The sequence below is a fragment of the Sorex fumeus genome, unplaced genomic scaffold, assembly GCF_029834395.1.
Source record: "Sorex fumeus unplaced genomic scaffold, SorFum_2.1 ptg000122l, whole genome shotgun sequence".
Lineage (NCBI taxonomy): Eukaryota > Metazoa > Chordata > Mammalia > Eulipotyphla > Soricidae > Sorex > Sorex fumeus.
The window spans coordinates 59,865,409-59,886,963 of record NW_026606179.1 but is presented as its reverse complement, the minus strand read 5'-3'; the positions used below and the strand labels follow the sequence as shown (position 1 = coordinate 59,886,963).

Here is a 21,555-nt window from a genome sequence, read left to right as displayed (position 1 = left end):
CTTGAGGGAGAATCCCTGGGGGGCTGCAGTGGCATGGGACCTTCCCAGGAGGGGGACAGGAGTGGGATCCGGGATACAAGCACCGGTGGCTGGCCGGCTGCCTGCTCCCACCGCCGTCAGCACGGGAGACGGAGCCTGGGGCTCCCCGAGGAGTAAGTGCCAACACTTCCTCGGACATTTCTGAACTGTCACCGTCAGGGGTTTCTAGGGCACAGGCTCTCCGGCCCATCTTTGACTGAAATGTGTGTGCACTGTGGCGGAGGAGAGGCGGGCTTTTGAAAAGCTATGCATCTTATTTATCTCTGATTTTAAAATAGTTCATTCCTTTGCTGGGTATGCAAGTGAGCAAAGGAGAAAGAGGTGCATCAGCAATACCTGGAAGAGAGAAAGAAAGAAAATGACCAGGTGGGCTGAGCCAGGAGTCAGTTCACAGTGTCAAGGGGGACAGGAAGAGACAGCGCACAGGAGGACAAGCAACTCCATAGTAAAGAAAGGATGGAACCCGGCGTGTTGTTATTCTTCTACGCAGACTGCTTACCGGCTGGTGCTAAGGATCTCAACGCTTCCAGAAGGTTCGGACTAGAGAACTTTACCAGGCATCGGAGGGGTTCTTCTTTGTCAGCTAAGATTCCTCCTCCACTTTTGAATTTCGTTTCAAGCTGTCAGTAGACACGTTTGTGAATGATTATTAAATGTGTCATTTGGAATGGCAAAATACAAAGGAATCAGGATACAGTGTGCGTGAATTCTTATCGGAAATACAGGGACTAGTGGGGGTGGGAACCATCTGCTTTGCTCCCAGGGAGGGTGGCCAGTACCCTGACAAGACCCCACAGGAAATGCCAAGCATGTGCTGTCCCACCTGCCCGGTGCCCTCCGCCTCGGTGTCAACCCTGCACTGTTTTTTTTTTTTTTTAATTTATTTTAAAAGCATATCGAATACTCTCGATTAGCTTGCCGGGCTCTCCGAGAGGGGCGGAGGAATCGATATGCCAGACACAGTAACAACAAAGTCTCCAATGGAGACATTACTGGGCCCGCTCGAGCAAATCGACGATCAACAGGAGGGCCTTTACCTTTACCTTTACCTTATTTTAAAAGAGTCTCCTGCCCCTGCACCTGGCCTTCCTCGCCGGGGCCCCTTGGAGGGGGGTGGGCTGAGTTTCCCTCCCTGCCCCGAGCAGAGCTCCAGCAGCCAAAGACTTCCAGAACCAGCCACCACCATGCTGAAACCAGTCTCCACACGCATGAAGGTACCGGCAGAGGAACAAAGGCATGCGGGTTCCGGGGCTGAGATCTCCAAGCCTGCTCGGATCAGGGCTGAGCATCCTCCACCCAGATCCTCCATTTTCCAGTAGGGTGGGGTCACACCCACCAACTAGCCCCTGCGCTGTGTAATCCCATCAACGGCCAAGACCCAGAGACTTTTAAAACCCAGCTCCCGGAAGCGCATGGCCGGCCGCATCTGCAGCCGTGCGACATCTTACTATCTCATTCTTATTTTGGACAACTTGGCAGGCTACCGAATGTGACCTGCCCACACGGCAGAGTCTGGCAAACTCCCCGTGGCATACCCAATATGCCAAATACCAGTAACAATGATGGGTCTCATTCTCCTAACTCTGAAAGAGCCTGAATATGGCACTATTTTAAGAATCTCAGGGCTAGGACGAAGGAGACGTTACTGGTGCCTGCTCAAGGCAATCAACGAACAACAGGATGATCGTGATTGTGATCATTTATTTATTACATTTAAAAAAAAATTAAATTTTTTTTTTTTGCTTTTTTTGGGTCACACCCGGCGGTGCATAGAGGTTACTCCTGGCTCATGCACTCAGGAATTACTCCTGGCGGTGCTCAGGGGACCATAGGGGATGCTGGGAATCAAACCCAGGTCGGCTTCATGCAAGGCAAACGTCCTACCCACTGTGTTATCGCTCCAGCCTCTACCCTGCACTGTTAACCTAGAAGAATGCAGCCTTTTGTAATCTGTCACTTCAACGTAAAAATGTCCTGCCTTCGGAGCCACTAAGGGATATCTTTTTTACTTATTAGGGAGGAATTTACAGATGCACAAATGCAGAGAACATAGTATAATGAGTCTCACGGGCACATCAGCCAGCTCAAAAAAAAAAAAAAGCGTTCATAATCCTTAGCGCTTGTTTGTTCCAACTCAGCCATGACCTCACCTCCCGTTCCCTATCGCATCTGTGCACTGCTTTGAAGCAAATCCCAGAGACGCGTAAACATTTCCGTGTGTATCTGAGCAAGACTTAAGGACTGCTGCAAGCCATACTCCTCATAAAAAACCAGTATTATCAACCCCCAATAATTATTAATTCCTCAAAAACATCAAAATGTCCACGTACGGATACTTCCATAGGTACTTGGTATTTTTTTTTCACTTGAATACGTTATATTGGAGTATTTCGAGGATGAGTAATTCTGCAGCTAAAATGGTTCAGATAAAGAAGAGTGTGTAGGAGCAGCGGAAAGTTAGCGGGGGTCCTGATGTGACAGGGAAGTAGATGTTCCCTGTCACAGCCTCACAGGTAATTCTTTTTTTCTTTTTTGGGTCACACCCAGTGATGCACAGGGGTTACTTACTTCTGGCTCATGCACTTGGGAATCACTCTTGGCGGTGCTTGGGGGACCATATGGGATGCTGGGAATCGAACCCGGGTTGGCCCTGTGCAAGGCAAATGCCCCCCCGCTGTGCTATTGCTCCACCCCTCACAGGTCTTCTGAAGGGCTGACGTTTTTCAAAATAGAAATGGGAGGGGACAATCCCCGCAGGTGTGAATAAACGGCATAACTGACGGCGCAAAGCCACCCTACTGTGCTCAGAGGGAGGTTCCGGCCCAGCTGGGCCTGTCTACCTGGAGAGTGTCCACCTGGAGAGCCAGAGAACTGGGCTCGCCTCCACAGAATCGGGAGGACCAGGAGGGCGAGCATTTCGCTCCCCATTCCCTGGGCATGAGGGAGTTGCTGGTCCGGGACGCCCCTCTGAGAGCCACCGTCCCAGAACGCGAGCTGCTGAGAGGAAGCAGTGGCCTCGCTGCGACATGACAGACACAAGGAGGCCAGGGAAGGAGAGATGGGCGAGCAACAGGTGTGGAGACTCGGCTACAATGAACCACATAAATCATGCCTTAAGAGGAAACATTTTTGTTAAGAAAAAAGTTAAAATGTTTACATAGAAACAGAAACAAAGAACCAGAAAGACAATAGCTAAAAAACAGCTAAAATGAGTATCTGTCTTCACACTTAAGAAATAAGAGTGAACTTGATGACATAAACAAAACAAAACAAAAACAAAACCCTCACATAAACGAAAGTAGATTGAAACCTGAGGTCCAGGCCCCGTGTGCCAGATGCCCGCAGCTGCTGTCACGGGGCACAGCCACAGCAGTGGGCACATCTGCGCCGGACTAGCAGGTCGGCGGGGAGAACGCTGACCCAGAGTATGTCCCTCTGAGCAGAATGTCTCGGAGGGCTGCGGGGAGGAGGCTGCTGGAGGAGCAGGGCGCCAATGCAGGGGGTCACGGCGCCTGTTTCCCCCACCGGCTAGGCCGCGGGACCCAGCTCTGCGACACTCACTCTGCGGACCAGCTACTGGCTTACTGGGGCCCGCCCTGAAGGCTTCGTCCAGCAGGATGTGCAAGTCGCCAGGCCGAGGGAAAAGTCGGGTGGGGAAGGGCTGCCCAAGGTCTAGCTTTTTTTAAAGTTTTGTTCCTCAAACAAAGTTATTTTGAGTTTTCTTCCTCAAAAACACAGACAGGGGCTGGAGAGATAGCACAGCAGGTAGGGCGTTTGCCTTGCACGCGGCCGACCTGGGTTCGATTCCCAGGATCCTATATGGTCCCCTGAGCACCGCCAAGAGTAATTCCTGAGTGCAGAGCCAGGAGTAACCCCTGTGCATCGCCAGGTGTGACCCAAAAAGCCAAAAAAAAAAAAACCCCACAGATCAGGGGGTTGGAGAGACAGAACAGCTTGCCCGCACACGGCTGATCTGGGTTCGATCCTCGACACTCCATACTGTCCCTGAGCATTCCCAGGAGTGATCCCAGAGCGCAGAGCCAGAAGAAACCCCTGAGCACTGCAGGGTGTGTGCCCTGCCAGCCGCCCTTTTCCCCAAATACAGAGCAAAGTCAGTACGATGAAATGTGAAGGCACACGCAGGAGCCAGAGCGATAGTCCAGCAGGGAGGGCGTTTGCCTTGCATGGGGCCAACCGGGGTTCAAACCCTGGTGTCCTATATGGTCCCCCGAGCCCGCCAGGAGTGATTCCTGAGTGCAGAGCCAGGAGTGACCCGTGTGCACTGTCGGGTGTGCGGCTCAAAAGCAGATAAACAACAACAAAAAAAATAACTAAAAGACGAGGCAAATTCAGAATTTTCAAAGGTCTCTCTTGCTCACAGGGGAACTTAGAAGTATCATCAAGAAGCTGATTCTACCATAGAGATTTGTGACACAAAATTAAAGTGATACATGGAAAAGAAGAGTTTCTTAGGCCTGTCCCCCATTTCAAAGATGCTGATGTTGGTGCTTACAGAGGAGGCCTACCTTGTACTGGGCAAACTCCAGTCTTGGTTGAGGATAATCTCCGAAAGTTTCTTGAGTCACTCTTTGGACTCTCTCTTTTTCAACTATGTTTTCATGAGTGATTCTTGGATCCACTATAGATGGAAGGTTTCAAAAGAAAACAGCTTTTAGGAATGTATTTAGTTCTTGAAGTCACCCGTTTCCCTCCTAACCTTTTAACATAATTTAAGAGTGCCGCTTGCAATGACTTACTGGAGAAAGCTGTCAAGTATACTGTGGTCCCCTGAGCAGCGGAAGGGGTCACGCCTGCTGCTGGCCCCTGCACACCACAGGATGTAGCTACTAAACCCAACCCACCCGCCCCCTAAGAGAACCTTGCAAAGTAGGGGCTGAGTGAAGAGAAAGAAGCCATGTGTGCCGCAGAGAGAGCAAGAAAGGGCGAGCACATGGTCTGCGTGTGAGAGGCCTGGGTTCGATCCCTGGCACTGCATGGTTCCCTGACCACAGAGCCAAGTGTGGCCCTAAAACAAACCCCCTTAAAAATGTAGAAACTAAAAACCACCCACAATTCTACCTCATAGAGATACATGCTATTATCATTTTGATTTCTTTTTTTTTTTTTGCCTCGTCATTGTCCAGTGAATTAGACACTGGATTAAAAAAGACTAACACTTTTTGGGATGGAGAGATAATACAGCAGTAAGGTGCTTAGTTTACACGCAGCCGAGACCCTGGTCGGTCCCTGGCAGCCCAGAGAGTTCCCTGTTCTGCCAGGAGGAATCCCTGAGTGCAGATAAAAACAGGGCATGGCCAGGAGGAATCGCTAAGTGCAGACAGGAGTGAGCCCTGAGATCAGGGTAGCACTACAGCACTGTCCTCCCCTTGCTCATCAGTTTGCTCCAGCAGGCACCGGTAACATCTCCATTGTGAGACTTGTAGGTACTGTATTTTGGCATACGGATACGTCATGGGGAGCTTGCCAGGCTTTGCTTTGTGGGCGGGATACTCTCAGTAGCTTCCTGGGTGGAGGGGCGGAGGAATCGAACCTGGGTCGGCTGTGTGCAAGGCAAACGTCCTACCCGCTGTGCTATCGCTCCAAGATCGGGGTATGGCCAGGAAAAGAAAGAGAGAGAAAGCAAAAGGCACATTCAGGGAGCATTTAGGTCACTGACCAAGCAGGAAAGACAAACACACTATTTTGTATCCTGCTTTTTGTCTGGGGGCCACACCCAGCGATGCTCAGGGGTTACTCCTGGCTCCGTGCCCAGGGATCACTCCTGGCAGTGCTTGGGGGACCACATGGGGTGCCGGGGATCGAACCTGGGTTCTGCTGCACGCAGGGCGGTGCCCTCCTCACTGTGCTACCCCTTCGGCCCCTGTATCCTGCTTTCTTCACGGAAAATGAAATCAAGCCTCCCCCACCCGTGGCCCTCGCCCCCACCCTTGTTTCTGTGGTGCCAGGGGTGGGAGTCAGGGTCAGGGTCACATGCCCGCGAGCCAAGTACCATGCTGCTGAACTCTGGCTCAGACCCTGCGTAATGCTGTCCCCAGGCCACGGAAGCCACAGAAATATGAGGTTCCCTCACTTCCTGCTGAGATAGGGCACTCCCATGTCCAGGGACTGAGACCCTCTTCCATGTCCAGGGACTGAGACTCCCTCCCACCACTTCTCGAGACTTTTGGATCCACTCCAGCAATCTCGGTGCATGGGCACAGTGCCGATCATCCCCAGAGGACTCTCTGCAGAGCCCACAGGTTCAGAGGTCACTCGTGGCCAGCGCGTCCTGAGCGCTCTGGGAAGCCGGGTTTCCCGAGGGCCCGGTCACAGACCGTGCAGAGACGCAGCGTGGCCCAAGGGAACGCTCAAGGGACCATTTTTGTTTTTAACTTTTCTAAGACTGCGCTAGGGGAACCAAGCTCGCTTTCTTCCTCCCTTCAGTTTCTCTGACGGCGGCGCATCCTTCTGAGTGTGGGTCCTCGTGCGGACGTGCTTTACCGAGTGAGAGAAACCCGGAGCAGCGCAAACTTCCAGGCCCCTGGCGGAGCTGTGGGGAGAGCAACAGAAACGCGGAACTGAAACCAGCCTGGAGCGTCGGCTCCAAGGGCCGAGGACACTGTCTGCATGCAGGAAGCCCGGGTTCCAACCCAGGCACTGCTAGGAGTGACCCCCCAAACAACGAAACCCAACACCAAAACCCGAAGACTGTTCCTCTAAATTTGAGTTTTCGCTCGAAACATACGTACTGTTTATATTCAGGCTTCTTTCCTGTAGAGGTGAAGAGGAGTCGTGAGTTTCGAAGATCTAGGAGGAAAAAAAAGGAAAAAAGGAAAAAGGTGAAACGGCAGAGAAAGGGGGTACTTTGGCCACCCGGAAGCACAGACGGTGAGTGTTAAATGCACACGCAGGAGGCTGGCAGAGGCCACACTGTGCCCGAGGCGCTGTGCAGGACGAGGCGGTGTGATCAGGGCGGCAGGCGTCTTGGTGACCCGGAAGAGACCCTGGTTTCCTTCAGAAGCGGAAACATTTTTGGGAGGGCTGTTTTTGGGCCACCCCTGGCTATGGTCATCCCCAGAGCACTCTCAGCAGAGCCCACGGGTTCAGAGGTAACTCGTGGCGAGCGAGGCCTGAGAGCTCCGGGAACTCGGTTTCCCGAGGGCCTGAGTTTGCGCATGGGCTGCTGTGCTCAGAGCTCACTCAAGCGCAAGCCTCCACCACCCTGGGGGTCCATACAGGGTGGTGGAGGCTGCAAGGCGAGCACCTGCCCCAGCAGCTTGTCTCGCAGGCCCCTGGGTGGTGTCTGAGTCCCAGGTCGCATTTCCCAACCCCATCTCCTGGATAGGAATAATTAAGAGCCCGACCCTGGGCTGGCCTCAGACAGGGCGTCACTGCAGGACACTTGTTGGCAGAGGGAGGGGCCGCCCCAGGAGCAGATTTCTGGTTTCTCCCCAGGACTGGCCAGCACGAAGCCATCATTTTCCCCACAGAGAACAAATGAAGAGACATAAATAGAGCCTTTCTCAGCACCGATGAGACAGCACAGAGTGTTTCCACCCAGCGACGGCCTCAACATATGAGCACAGACCCAGCCGAGGAAAATAGTCTGGGGGTCCGAGGGGCACGGGGCGTTCCCGTGTTTCCACCCAGAAGTCCACCGGAGGCTTCTCCTTCACGCATCACCACGTCCCCCGACCCCATCACCACCTGCTTGGCTGACAGAACGAAACATGACGTGGACTTTTCTCCCGCACTGCGGAGCAACCTAACTGGCTTCAAAACATGGTGCCATGGGGCTGGAGAGATAGCACAGCGGATAGGGCGTTTGCCTTGCACGCAGCTGACCCAGGTTCGATTCCCAGCATCCCATATGGTCCCCTGAGCACCACCAGGAGTGATTTCTGAGTGCAGAGCCAGGAGTAACCCCTGTGCATCGCCGGGTGTGACCCCAAAAGCAAGAAAAAAAAAAACACACACAGTACCAGGATCCTCCGGAGACAGAGTCTGGGGGGACAGCTCACGCAGAGCTGGACTCACACGTCCAGGACTCTGGTGACTACCGAGCAGAAGCAGCACATCACAGGAAGATGATCAAAGCCCACTTGGCTTCCGTTCACGGTGACTGACAGGCTGGATGCTGCCCCAGCGCCACCGGCCTGAGGAGGACCCGGGCACGGGCGAGTCCCCACGGAGCTCACCTGATTGTACTGCTTGAAGACGATGGCCTTCAGAGAGGCCAGGTATCTGCTCCGAAGGTCCATCTTCACAATCTGATGGTGCTTGCTAGCGACCACCAGGGCCTGGTGAAAAGAAGCAACATGATGAGAGTTACCGGTCCAGAGTTTTAGGTCCCGACCAAGCAAAACCAGGAGCTGTTCCAGCGTCAACTTAAAAAGCGCAAGAGAGGCAGAAAAATACAACCTGGGCATTCAAAGTATACAACATGGTCACTGTCACTGTCCTCCCATCGTTCATCGATTTGCTTGAGTGGGCCCAGTAACTTCTCCATTGGGAGACTTGTTACTGTGTTTGCCATATTGAATGCCAAGGGGAGCTTGCCAAGGCTTTGTCGTGCGGGACTGACATTTAAGCGTCTCATTGGGCCGGAATGATAGCACAGTGGGGAGGGCGTTTGTCTTGCACGCGGCTCACCCGGGTTTGCTCCTCGGCATCCCATATGGTCCCCCGAGCACCGCCAGGAGTAATTCCTGAGTGCAGAGCCGGGACTTAACCCCTGAGCATCGCTGGGTGTGACACGCCCCCTCCCCCCCCCAAAAAAAAGCATCTCATTAATGTAAGGTCCTTGATACCGTTCTTCGAAAGCGCAAAGGGATCGCATCTAAAGCTGGGAGTTATAGGGGGCCGGGAGGATGATGGAGTGGTCACATGCCCTCCATGCACAATCGGGATTTGATCCCCAGCCCCAATTCCTGGGCCTGTATACAGTCCCCACAGCCAGCCAGGGGTGGTGCCTGCCCGAATGCATCTAACAACACCGTGACACCGCCACGCCAAAGTACAGACACGTCCGTTTTGCCACAAACAGTGAAGGGACAATCTGAGTGTGACTTAAGCTGGTTATCAGGCAGGGACACCGAGTAACAGTCCTAGAAAAAGATCCGTGCCCGGGGCTAGAGAGCAGAGGGGGCTGCCTTCGACACACAAGACAGTAGCCATTATTTGGGGGAGGAGGAATCATGCTGGCACTAACGGTGGCAGGGTGGACCTTGCTGGCTGAGGAAGGACAAATGACCTTCCATATCGGGGAGGAAGAGAGACGCCAGGCACGGTGGGCGCGGGAGGAAGCGGAAATGAGGGGCAGCAGGAAGTCTCTGCTCAGGGAAGAGTCAGGGGTTCCAGTGGCAGCGGAGCTGCCCCCTGCCTGTACGCTGAGCACTGGCTCAGGAGTCCCCTGGGCACCACGGCAGCTGTGAGGGGTGTGGGGGCAGCAGCCACCAGCCCCGGTGGCGAGGAGCCCTGTGGTCCCGAGGGAGAATCAGCCAGAGAAGCCGACTCCGAGTGGGGACTCCACCTGATGCTAGTGGCCGCGGGCCAAGCCTTTGCTCTGGGGCCAGAGGGATCACGTGGCGGGTGAGGTGCTTGCTTTGAATGCTGCCAACCCGGGTTCGATTCCCGGCACGTCCTATGATCCCCGAGCAGTGCCAGGAGTGACCCCTGAACACAGAGCCAGGAGAAACTGATCCCTGAGCACACTGCCAGGTGTGACCCAATGCCCCAAACGCCCTTCCTTCACCCACGGAGTATTCAGATATACTCACACGGGGGGCTCCGGGGTTCTGTTAAGTTGGAACAGCAGGTTACAGGCACAGAGCACCGCCCTGCTTTGTGCATAAAACACCCCACCCCCACCCCCCAAAGCAAAGACTTCTCACTGTAGTTATCGTGGGCAAATGGCTGGGAGGTAGGAGAGGGGGTTTGCAAAGGCCCTGGGGACTTCTACGTCAGTTGCCTTTCGTACAAGAGGGGAGCACTGCTTCTGGAGGAAGAGCCAACGGCAGAGAGCCCCCAGCTGACTCTGAGCGCCCCCGAACCCTGAGAAATGACGAGATCCAGCACCGTGTGCGGGCCCAGGGACGTGGTTCAGTGGCAAGGCCTCGCATCCAATCCTAGCACCGCTCCGTGCGTGACCGACCTCTGCAGCCACAAGGCGGTGGCACTCCACGTCGCCCAGACACACATGTTCCGGCACCACGACCAGAGAGCACGGCCAATCCCGTCGATGGAGGAGAGGCAGGGTGGGGTAGGGGGTGAGAGAAGGGGTTCTCCGTCTCGTGCTCGTGCAGCTGTTTGAGCCACCAGAAGCCTCTGCGACGAGGACAATCACACGTGAGAGCGTCCAGGGGCAGGGGCCCTTACCTGGCCCAGCAGGGACGAGATGCTCTTCAGCCGGGAGGAGGACACGAACGCGTAGCGAGTCTGGGCGTGGTAGACCACGAACGTGGGGTTGTACTGGTTCGGCTGTTTGTACTGGCTTCCCCAGGCGATTCGAATCCAAAGCGCGTTCTCTTCCGCATCCTTGAAGCTGACCGTCACCTGAGCCAAAGGAGATTGGCGTTCCCTGGTGAAAATCCCGCTGGTGGCAGCTCTGGGGCAAAGCCCAGACCTGGGTTCTTGCTCACAGACGCAAAGGGGGGGGGGCATCGACTTTTCAATTCCGCACTGGGGGGCAGCTCCGGGGAAATATTTTGTGGTTCGTTAAAAACATAGAGGTTCTGGGCTGGAGTGATACCACAGCGGGGAGGGCATTTGCCTTGCACGCGGCTAACCTGGGTTTGATGCCCAGCATCCCATATGGTCCCCCTGAGCACCGCCAGGAGTAATTCCTGAGTGCAGAGCCAGGAGTAATCCCTGAGCATCACCAGGTGCGCCCCCCTGTCCCCCGCCAAAAAAAAAAAAAAACAGAGAGGTTCTGAAGATAATTTCAGATGAGAGAGGGAAAAAAAAAAAAGCAAATATCTACAATCAGAATAAGACAACAAGATTTTCTAGTGACTTCCTGGGCTTGTGCTGAAAAGTCACATTCCTCCAGCTCGCAGTGAGAGGCAGAGGAGGGAAAGCTCCCGTAGGAGTCCAGGCCAGTCCCTGACCGGAAGGGAAGAGTGTGGAATGTGGTCGCTGGTGGCGACTTTCAGCCAAACACCTGGCACAGCAGCTGCGGGCAGGTCAGGTGCCCAGGTGCAGGGCACGGACCCTCAGGAGATGCCCACATTTCACCCTTACGTTCTTTAACGCTCTCCGGAGAATTCTCTTGAATGACTGTTTGAACTGTTCCACATCAAAGAGGTCATCGCTGTCGTCCCCTGTCAAAGTGAAAGTCCAGGCAAATCACATCTTCGGCAGAGATGTCTGCAAGCAGCCCAGAGGAGCGTTTCTGTGTGCTCAGTGCCCCATAGACACAAGGTCTGCCCAGGAGCGCCTGCCCGGACCCCAGAACAATACGCGCAAGGCCTCAGGAGGCCTCAGATCGCCACCTCCCCAGTCCCCACACACACACTCCGCTTCTCACATTCCCATGGGTGAGGCATTTGCCCCCTTGTGGAAGGAAAGATCTAAGAGGAATATGCTGCAATTCGTTTCATTTGAGAAACACTTTTATAGGTGAAATAATCTGCTCTTCGTTTTACAATTGTGAAAATAAGAGCAGGAGTGATAGTACAGCGGGCGGGGTGATCGCCTTGCACGTGACTGACCTGGGTTCCAGCCCCCTAAGCCCGGCAGGAGTTATTCCTACGCACAGAGACAGGCGAAAGCTGGTGTGGCCCCAAAACAAAACACCCTCCCCAACAGACAAAATTACGAAAATATCAAACACACACGTTCCATTTAAATGGAAAACACTGAAATAAAGTGGAGGGGCTGGAGTGAGAGCACAGCGGGTAGGGCATTTGCCTTGCACGTGGCTGACCCAGGTTCAATTCCCAGCATCCCACATGGTCCCCCGAGCACTGCCAGGAGTAATTCCTGAGTGCAGAGCCAAGAGTAACCCATGAGCATCTCCGGCTGCGACCCAAACAGCAAAAATAAATAAATAAATAAAATAAAGTGGAAACCATTACCTGGCAATCTAGTCATCTGAAACACATCCCAGACTTTCTGATGCTGATGTAACTGAGTATCTATGGGAAGGAAAGAGAGATCATCACTGTTTCATTACAGACCTTTCAGCAAGTACTGTGCTCAAAGAGTAACAGCGATTCACAAATCAGGCACCATAGATCTTTAGAAACCGAAACGTACACTTCATGCGGGTTAAACTGACTCCCACCAGGAGTGACTGCACCTCGAAGCAGTTTCCGAGGCCTCTGCGCCCTCACGGAGCACCGTCCTTCCCCAGCTGCCGGGCACGAGTGCTCCCCGAGTCCTCTTCCCGGGCCTGCTCCCCTCTCCCCAACATTCTCCCAGGGGCTGTGGGCCCTGCTCTGCTCCCCACTACAATGCCAGCTCTGCAGGGGGCCCACTCTGTCACGCAAGCCCCCCCTGACGCGCAGTATCGGGCCACCTTCAAGCCCGGCAGCTCCGGAGAACCTGGTGATGTTAAAATCGATGCCATCGGGCCCAGAGGTGCCTGGCCAAGAGAAGGCATCCAGAGGAGTTTAGTTTCTTTCTACTATGTTCTCTGGTTCTGTGTTTCAGGGCTGATGTCTATAAGGTTGTGGCAGTAACGATGGGAATGGAAACCTTTTGTCGTGGTGAGGCCAATGAACATCACTGTGATGCGACAGGTAGCAGGCAGCTAGGGGGTCAGAGCCAAGGGAGGGCAGAGGAGGTCCAGCTCTGGATGGGGGAGCCCTGGCACTGCACAGCCCCCCAATACTACTGGGGAGCACCCAAAAGAAAAAGAGAGAAAAAAGGGAAAAACAAAGAGGGAAACACGGATGGCGACTTTCCTCCAAGCGACCGTGTCCTGGATAGTCCAGGATCCTGGTACCCCTGTGCGAGGCTGATCTGCACGACCTAAAGGTTCCTGCACCTCCTCCCCCCACCCCCAACTCCCACAGGAGTCCATCCTCCTGGCCTGTTCCTCCCACTCCAACAGACCCCCCTCTCCCATCTGCCTTTGAACAACCAGACTCAGGGCTGGAGAGATAGCACAGCAGGTAGGGCGTTTGCCCTGGGTGCAACACACACGGATTCGATCCCTGGCATCCCACACGGTCCCCTAAACCCCTCCAGGAGCAATTCCTAAGTACAGAGCCAGGAGTCACCCGGGAGCATTGCTGGGTATGGCCCCCAAACAAAACAAAACAGCAACAAAGCAGACAAACCAAGACCGTAATCCTTCTTCTTTTCCTCTTTCTGCTTTTGGGGACATGCCTGGTAGCACCCAGGGGCGACTCCCTGCTGGGTGATCGGGCCGAGGCCGTGCAGGGGGGTGAGCCTGCTCCCCTTCCTTCCTGCTCTCCTCCTCCTCCTCCTCCTCCTCCTCCTCCTCAGGCCTGGCCTCTGGCTAGAATGAGAACTGATGTCCTCCAGATGGTCACTGCCCTCTCCGTCACAGTTTCCTCTCTCCTTCCTGCTCCTGGGTCTGTGCTCTCCCACTTGGACACCTGCCCTTGGACTTGGCCCTTTCGCCCCTGCCCCTCAGTCCCTTGCAGTCACTGTAGCCACTGGTCCTCAGCGGTGTCACCTCCCAGGAGCGTTTCCTAAGCCCCAGCTCTGGTGGTTCAGAGACCTGCCTCTCCCTCCTCCGAGGCGCACAGGCATTTGTGCGGCCGCTCGTCCATCTCCCCCATAGCCTGTGTCCTCTCAGGAGAGTCGAGTCCAACCGGGGGCTCACCAGGGCCTTGGGAACCGTGTGAGTTCGCCCATGGGCAACAGGGACTCTCCGCCCCCCTTCTAGAGCCCATACACCACCGAAAATAAGGCTGGGAATGAGACCAACTGTGTCCAGCAGCGCAGAGGCTCTGAAAACATCTGGGTCTGCCAGTGTCGGGCAGCGCAGAGACATTCCTGCTCCGTGTTCAGGTCCCAGAAAGGAGCAGCAGAGAGCGGCGCTGGGGAATCAGGAAAACCCGGGCCTTGTGCCAAGTCCTCAACAGGCCCCTGGCCCCGATCGTCCGTGACACTCTCACCAGGACGACTCGCAGAGGTACCACACAGCGGTGCCTGCCCCCAGGGAGGAACGAAGGCGGGGCGGCGACTCAGAGGGGAAAGAACGACCCTGTGGGCAGGAGCCCGCGGAGATGCGATGCGGACGGATGAGAGAAGCGGGTGGTCAGAGGGGAAACTGAGTCACCAGGACTTACAAGTCAGGTCTAGAAGGGTGGCATCTTCGAGATTGGCCTGCTCCTTCTGAAAGAGAAGAGCGATCGTGACGTAAGTGCGGTGAATAAGGAGGTCTGCCCCCAGCCCCTGCACAGCAGGTTCTCAGTCTGCTGTGTGGGCCAGCTGAACGCCTGCATGAGCTCTGCTGGGACCCGGCAACCTACAGCCCCTAAGGAACGGACCCCTGGATCCGGACTGGCACACCCAGCCCACCTCCCACAAACCATACCCCTCGTCATTTTTCACTCTGCTTCACAGAAGCATTTAAAACAAAAAATGTATGGGGCTGGAGCGATAGCACAGCGGGTAGGGCATTTGCCTTGCACGTGGCCGGCCCGGGTTCGATTCCCAGCATCCCATATGTTCCCTTGAGCACTGCCAGGAGTGATTCCTGAGTGCATGATCCAGGAGTGACCCCTGAACATCACAGGGTGTGACCCAAAATGCAAAAAAAAAACCAAAACAAAACAGATACAAGGCATCGGTGAAGGGAGGGGTGTTGGAACACTGTGTGACTGAAACCCAATCATGAATAACTTTGCAACTGTGTATCTATAAGTCAATTAAAAAAAAGTTAAAAAAAATTAAAATAAACTTTTGGGCCCCATCTGGCAGTGTTTCCGCGCTTACCCGGGCTGAATGCTGCTAGTGCCAGGGACAAGACTGGCTCTCCTGCACCCAAGGCCTGCGCTCAGCCATGCCCTTTCCCTCGGGTAGGTGCTTTATTGAGCGGATTTACCAGGGAAATGTGGGAGCCTGGGTGCAGATGATGGGGCAGAGCATCTTACATGTGTGAGGCCCTGGGCTCCACCCCTGTGACACAGTGACATGCTGAGTGTGGCGACCACAACAGCCACAAAAATAAAGTGTCATTTAAGATTTCTGTTTGATTTGGTTTGGGGGGGCCACATCTGGCAGTATTCAGGAGACCAGACGGGGTACCGGGGATCAAACCCTGGTCAGCATCGTGCACGGCAAGTGTCCGACCTGCTGTACCTGTGCTCAAGCCCCTAAATTATCTTTCTGTTTCTCAAAAAATCAATAAAGCTGTTACGAGATAAAGAATAAAAATTCCCATTTCTCTCATATATATATGTATTTTTTATTCCCTGATATTTACTTTTCCCCTTACTGATTTGGAAGCATGCTTTGTAAATTGAGAAAGTCAATTAAAAATTCGTTTCTTGGACTGGAGTGATAGTACAGCGGGGAGGGCGTTTGCCTGGCACACGGCCGACCCAGGTTATCCCCCCGCATCCTGTATGGTCCCCCGCAAGCATTTCCAGGAAAAATTCCTGAGTTCAGAGCCAGGAGTAACCTCCTGAGTACTGACAGGTGTGACCCAAAAGCCAAAAAAAAAAAAAAAATCGTTTCTTCCCTACTACAGCTAGCGTCTCACAGGGTTGCAGGCAAGAAGGGAAACCCGGCTGTCCCAGGCGAGTCACCGAGAGCATCACTACCTCACAAAGCAGAACCACGTCCTGGATGAGCAGTTCTTTTCTCTGCCGTAAGTTTAAGGACTGTAGCTGATTTTCAGACAAATAATCCCAGGCTTTTAGGACAGGCATCATTTCAATTATGGGGATTTTCCAGAGGATCCTCCTGAGAAACTCGGCGAGAGTCTCATCCATCTTTCTGGCACTTTGATGAAGAAAAAGAAAAAGGAGCACGATCAAGTACTTAGCAAATGTACAAGTTGACCTGTGAGTTTTCCAGCAACAGAATTTTAGCCATGATTACGAGTTACAAGTCAAATACCCAAATATCATCTTTTTTTTCCCCCCGGGCATTCTGCAAATCGTGTTCCAACTGCTTCCTTCCTCTGGTCTACTCAGAGACGGGGCTGGAGCGATAGCACAGCGGGTAAGGCCTTGCACGCCGCCAATCCAGGTTCAATTCCCAGCATCCCATATATTCCCCCAGGACAGCCAGGAGTAACCCCTGAGCATCGCTGGGTGTGACCCAAAAAGAAAAAAAAAACTGTAGCAAATTTCTGCCTATTTTTGGCTAAGGTGTTTTGGCCTTTGGAGGACAAGGCCACACGAATAATGCATTTGGTTACTGAGTCATACTCAACCCTGGCCTGCCGGATACTTTGCAGGGCATAGATACATTCTGACGAGGGACACCCCCTGCCACTTAGGAGTGTCTGTCCTAAGGGGGAGAGGCCACAGCAACATCCTCAGACAAGTTCAAAGAGGAGAGCGCTGGAGAGAAGGCGCCAGGACAGTGGACATGGAGCCCGTGAGGAGGGCTGGACCCGGCCAGGAGGCGGAAGGTGACCGGTGCCCTGTGACGGGATGGGGAGCGAGGGGGCTGTTCCAGGCAGGCTGCAGGAGCATGCCTTTCGCCAGCCGGTTCCAGCTGGGAGCAAGGCAGGGTGCACGCTCCTGCCGGGACCACCCTCCGGTGTGCTGAGACCTGAGGCCACGGCAGACATGCAGGGGAGAGACCGGTGGGCCGAGGTGGAGGGCCAGCGTGTCCTCAGCACCCACGGGGTTTCCCCGGGACTAGACGTGGGGTGTGAGAGTAAGGAGTCCGAGGACGCCGAGGATTTTCCAGGCGACCAGGAGATCGGGAGCCACCGGCAAAACCGTTTGAGATGAGCTGTTACGCTCCACGGGAGGCGAGGGCTACAGAGCTGGTGTCTCGAGCACGCGGCTGTCAGTGAACCCAGAATACCAGCCACTGCCGGGAGTGCTGGTGACCGAGTGCCAAGTCCAGAGCACACAGTGAGGCTGCAGCCCACTCCGCCCACAGGGGAGCCTTCCAAGGTCCTGGGTCTGGCGTGGCCCTCTGCCGCAGGCCTTGGAGAAGGGGGCGCTGCCCCTTCCACCCCTCCCTCGGGGGAGGTTGCGGGCTAAGGGTGACAGCTGGTCTCAGCTTCGCACCTCGTCTGGGGACACGGACAGGCATCCCTCTCCTTCACATTCCAGGACGGACCTTTGGGCACCACTGGGTGGTCTGGGGAAGCCCCAGCACCGCAACCTCAGCCCTTGCACTGAGCTGCAGGCCTGGAGGGCTGAAGACACCCAGGGGGGCCGGGGGTCTCCTGAGCACTGCTGGGAAGCTCCTCCCTCTAAAGACCCGGATGGAACAGAAAAAGCAAACAAGCACCATTTCTAAAGCAAGACCGAACAGGCTATCTGCAGACTTCAAATTCCTTTGACAACTTATTTTCTTTCTTTCTTTCTTTCTTTCTTTCTTTCTTTCTTTCTTTCTTTCTTTCTTTCTTATATGGGATCCTGGGAATCGAACCTGGGTCTGCCGCGTGCAAGGGAAACACCCTACCTGCCGTGCTATCACTCCAGCCCCATTGACAACTTATTTTCTAGGAAAGAGCATGAACACCTTGAAAACTGCACTGAGGACAAGAAGTGGAAGTCGGCCGGTCTCTGTCACTCACTTCCACGAGGACTGTGCGGTTTCCAAGCTCTGAGGGGTCACCCCTACAAGCGTCCCCTCCATGACTTTTTCAGAACTGTCTGAGTGTTTCTGAACACTGCATATCATTTACACTTAAAAGATACAGGATTAAGTTGGAGGGGGGGGGCATATGGGGGGGAGAGAGGGAAAGGGAGAGAGAGAAAGTGCCTGCCACAGAGGTGGGGGGGGGGGAAATCTGGGGACATCAGATAACAGGGGCTTGTCCTTTTGTCCTTTCTCCTCCGCAGCAAGGAGCTTGGGTTTACAGAGTCACACCCGTTACAATGCTCTGAAGCGCTCGATTTCCTTGGTAGATACATCCTTAACTTCTCTGTGCTCTGCTTCCCCTGCCTGTTAATCGCTCATTTCCCCTAATCAGAACCTGTGACTTGTAAAGTCAGATTCTTCAGAGATCTACATTTTGTATTTGTAAGCTAAATATCACCTTTCTCTTTTCCTTATGTCCTTTGCATAGTTTACCTGAGAGCAATGTCCTTGTTGTGTAGACACCGGAAGACAGCTAATGCTATGCTCTTGTGACCCGGGAGTCAACTGACTTCGAATAATATTTACTCCTGGGCACCTGTCCTATTTACTCGCCTTAAACCTCAGCTGCCCTTAGTTCCTAGCACCCTCAAAGCAGGGTCCCGATGAAGGGACTTGGATGGACCCCAGGCAAGCTGTAAGCTGGCTCATTATAGGTTAAGCAAGTAAGTTACGATAAGTTAAGAGCACAGTCATGGACAAATTCTGTCATGACCCAAAAAAGAGTAGCCGGATAAGGACCCTGCTGGGGTTAGGAAATGCTAATCTGGCCTGAGGTCTGTAGTCTGGGATCTACAGCGAGAAATACCCAGGAGAGCCACCCTACAAGCTTCATGTGTCTCTGTGTCTAGCCCACAGAATGACTAGGAAGTGAATTTAAGACGACCACTTAAATGCACAGAGCCGAAGGAAAGGAGAATTACCTCTCAGATGAAACTTGAGAGATCTCCTAGCAGGATGAGACCTCTGTCTTAGAAGAGCTTCCCCGGAAGGAAGGGCCTTTTCATATGTCGATTGTGCTCTCTCACCTATGTGCAGTTGCTGCCCCCAACTCTTGGTGAATGTTCTACGTAACCGGGCTGCGAGAGTGGGCTGAGAGTGGGGGAACACAGGCAGTTAAGAGACTGGAAGGAGACAACTTTGGAGTAAACGACAACTGATCACCAACCAGCCTGGGCCCCATTTCCTCCTCCTCTCGTTTACTGCCGTCAGCCATCGGGGGTGGGAAAGCAGCCCGATTTCGTGAACACAGAGGAACTGCACGACTTACTATGATTCAATTATGAAAGAGAGGGAGCTCACTGGGCTCTGTGCTCACGAGTGACCCCTGGTGGTGCTTAGGGGACATGCACCTAATGGGGATCAAATGGGGACTTGACTATATTTTTTAAATAAAATAGACTGAAAACAGTAGTTGGAAATAAACAGGAGTCGTAGGAGTGCTCTCGGGGGCAACACGTGTTAAACTTAGAAAGATAACAGAGATCAGTGTGGCTCTCAGACACGATCATATACAAAGTTGTGAAGTGATCCTTAACAAGTGAACGAACAGACAAACAGGAATGGCAGGAGTTCATTTTTTCATTTCATTTCATCATCCTGTTATTCGTCGATTGCCTTGAGCAGACCCCAGTAACCCAGTAACGTCTCTTTCATCCTAACCCTGAGATTATATTCAAGGCTCTTTAGGAGAATGAGACCCATCATTGTTACTGGTATTTGGCATATTGGGTACGCCACGGGGAGTTTGCCAGACTCTGCCCCGTGGGCAGGCTACATTCGATAGCCTGCAAGTTTGTCCAAAGTAGGAATGAGATAATAAGATGTCATAAAAAGATGTCCTGATAAGATGTCGCGGCCGCAAATGCGGCTGCGCGGTTCCAGGAGCTGGATTTTATAGTCTCTGAGTCTTGGCCGCTGATGGGATTACACAGCATCAGGGGGCCAGGTGGTGGGTGTGACCCCCGTCTACTGGAATTTGGAGGATCTGGGTGGAGGATGCTCGACTCCAATCCGAGTAGGCTGGGAGATCTCGGCCCCGGAACCCGCGTGGGTTTGTCCCTCTGCCAGTACCTTCATGTGTGCGGCAGGAGTTATTTAGAAAAAAAAAATTCACTGAACTTAAACTATGGGAACTGAAACAGGATCATGAGACTTGGGCCTGACTTGCTCCCATGTCCCGAAGCCAGCCCCACCTTCCTTCATGCCAGGGCTGAAAGCTTCCACAGCCTGCACGTTCTCGCACCTGGGGGCTTCCCTCTTTCCCCACCTCCAGCTCTCCTTGGTGGTCCCAGCCCGGCACCTCTCTAGGAAAGGGCTCTGCAGCTACCACCGCATGGAGGATTTTCCTCCCTGCACAGGAGCTGGGAACTGCAGCTCAGAGGAGGACTCTAACCTCCCACTCTAAGGTTACTCCCACCGGCTTCTTGTCTTTATAGAACGAGGTGGCTTGTCTGGCTTATGCATTTCTCTTTGCTTTCAGGGCTTACTCCTGGCTCTGCTCTGAGGACTCACCCGGCAGGCTCTGGGGACCCTTAGGTGCGGGAGATGTGAATGCCCCCGCCCCACTTACTGGTCTCTTTATTTCAAACCTTACTGAGCTCCTGGGGGGGGGGGGCGTGGAGCTTGTAGGCCCCACCAGCAGGAAGGTTTAGGACTCAAGCCCGCCAAACAGCAAGGCGACCTCTCCGGTCGGAAACGCCGGGGGTGGCACATGGCAAGGACGTGGCTAAAGAGACGGGGTCGGGGCTGGAGCGACCGCACGGCGGGGAGGGCGCTCGGCCGGGTTCGACTCCCCGCATCTCATTTGGGTCCCCCGAGCACCACCGCCAGGAGTAATTTCTGAGTGCGGAGCCAGGAGGAACCCCCTGAGCATCGACGGGCGTGACCCCAAAAGCAAAAAAACCAGAAACAAAACAAAAACAAAATAAAGAGGCGGGGGTCACGCCTTACACGTGGAAGCCCCCCCAAGAACCGCCGGCCGAGACCCTGGGGCGCCCGGAGCGCCTCTGGGTGAAGGCGGGGGAGGGGCGGGGCCCGTGGAGCCAAAGAGCAGCAACAGGAACCCAAGTGCAGGCGGGGCGGGGTGTGGCTCAGGGGCCGAGTGGTGCAGGCCGAAGGGCCCCAGACGGCGGCCCGGGGGCGCGGCAGACGGGGGACCCCCCACCCGCGCCCAGCAACCGAGCACCGCCGCCGAGCGTGCCTCCCGGATATCGCAGCGGGGGCAACAAATAGAACCCGAAGCTTCCTTTGGATCGGCGCCGCTCGCGAGCCGCAACAAGGCACGTCAGGCCGCGCAAACTTAAAACCCGTCTCGGGGGGCGACGAAACACAAACAAGAGCAGCGAACGCGCCGCCAAGGAGCGGCCGCCGGAAGCCCGTGGGGAGGCGTGGCCGTCACGTGAACGCCGGCGGCTCCAAGCATGCGCACGCGGGAGGCGGAAGTGACGTCACCCACTTCCCCCACCCCCCCACCCCGGGCGGCCTCTGCCGCCGCCGTCGCTGTCACTCCCCGCCGCGCCCCCGAACCCAGTGCCGAACCCGCGCCCCGGGTCCGTGCGGCCGCCGCGCCCCCGCCGCCCCCGAGGTGTGGACTGCGACTTCCGTCCGCCAGGTGCCCGGCCGCCTCGGGAGCCTCTTACCCGCTCTCGTGGCCCTCAGCGTCGCTCCTCAGTCCGCCGTTGGCGCCCGCTGCGCCTTCAAAGCCGCCAATGGTCGCGGCCGCCGCTCCGAGCCCCGCCCCGGGCCCCGCCCCGAGCT

At 54.7% G+C, this 21,555-nt stretch overlaps 1 protein-coding gene across 1 annotated transcript; it reads right to left on the bottom strand.

The window, feature by feature from the left end:
* Positions 1-269: 269 nt before the first annotated feature.
* On the bottom strand, positions 270-21,532 carry CENPN (centromere protein N). The gene is made up of 11 exons (XM_056136746.1): positions 21,438-21,532; positions 15,786-15,966; positions 14,307-14,352; positions 12,117-12,176; positions 11,281-11,360; positions 10,417-10,593; positions 8,238-8,339; positions 6,789-6,846; positions 4,566-4,678; positions 539-659; positions 270-375 (listed from the first exon to the last, which is right to left on the bottom strand). Exons 2-11 carry the CDS (start codon positions 15,954-15,956, stop codon positions 293-295), a joined length of 1,011 nt encoding a protein of 336 aa, XP_055992721.1. The 5' UTR covers positions 15,957-15,966; positions 21,438-21,532; the 3' UTR covers positions 270-292.
* Positions 21,533-21,555: the final 23 nt, after the last annotated feature.

Coding starts and splice junctions, on each gene's coding strand:
- CENPN (XM_056136746.1), bottom strand. CDS start 15,956: ATGGATGAGACTCTCGCCGAGTTTCTCAGGAGGATCCTCTGGAAAATC. Junction 10,594..11,280: donor TCCGGAGAGCGTTAAAGAAC/GTAAGGGTGAAA, acceptor CCTTTGGCTCAG/GTGACGGTCAGCTTCAAGGA. Junction 376..538: donor GAGATCCTTAGCACCAGCCG/GTAAGCAGTCTG, acceptor TCTCTCTTCCAG/GTATTGCTGATGCACCTCTT.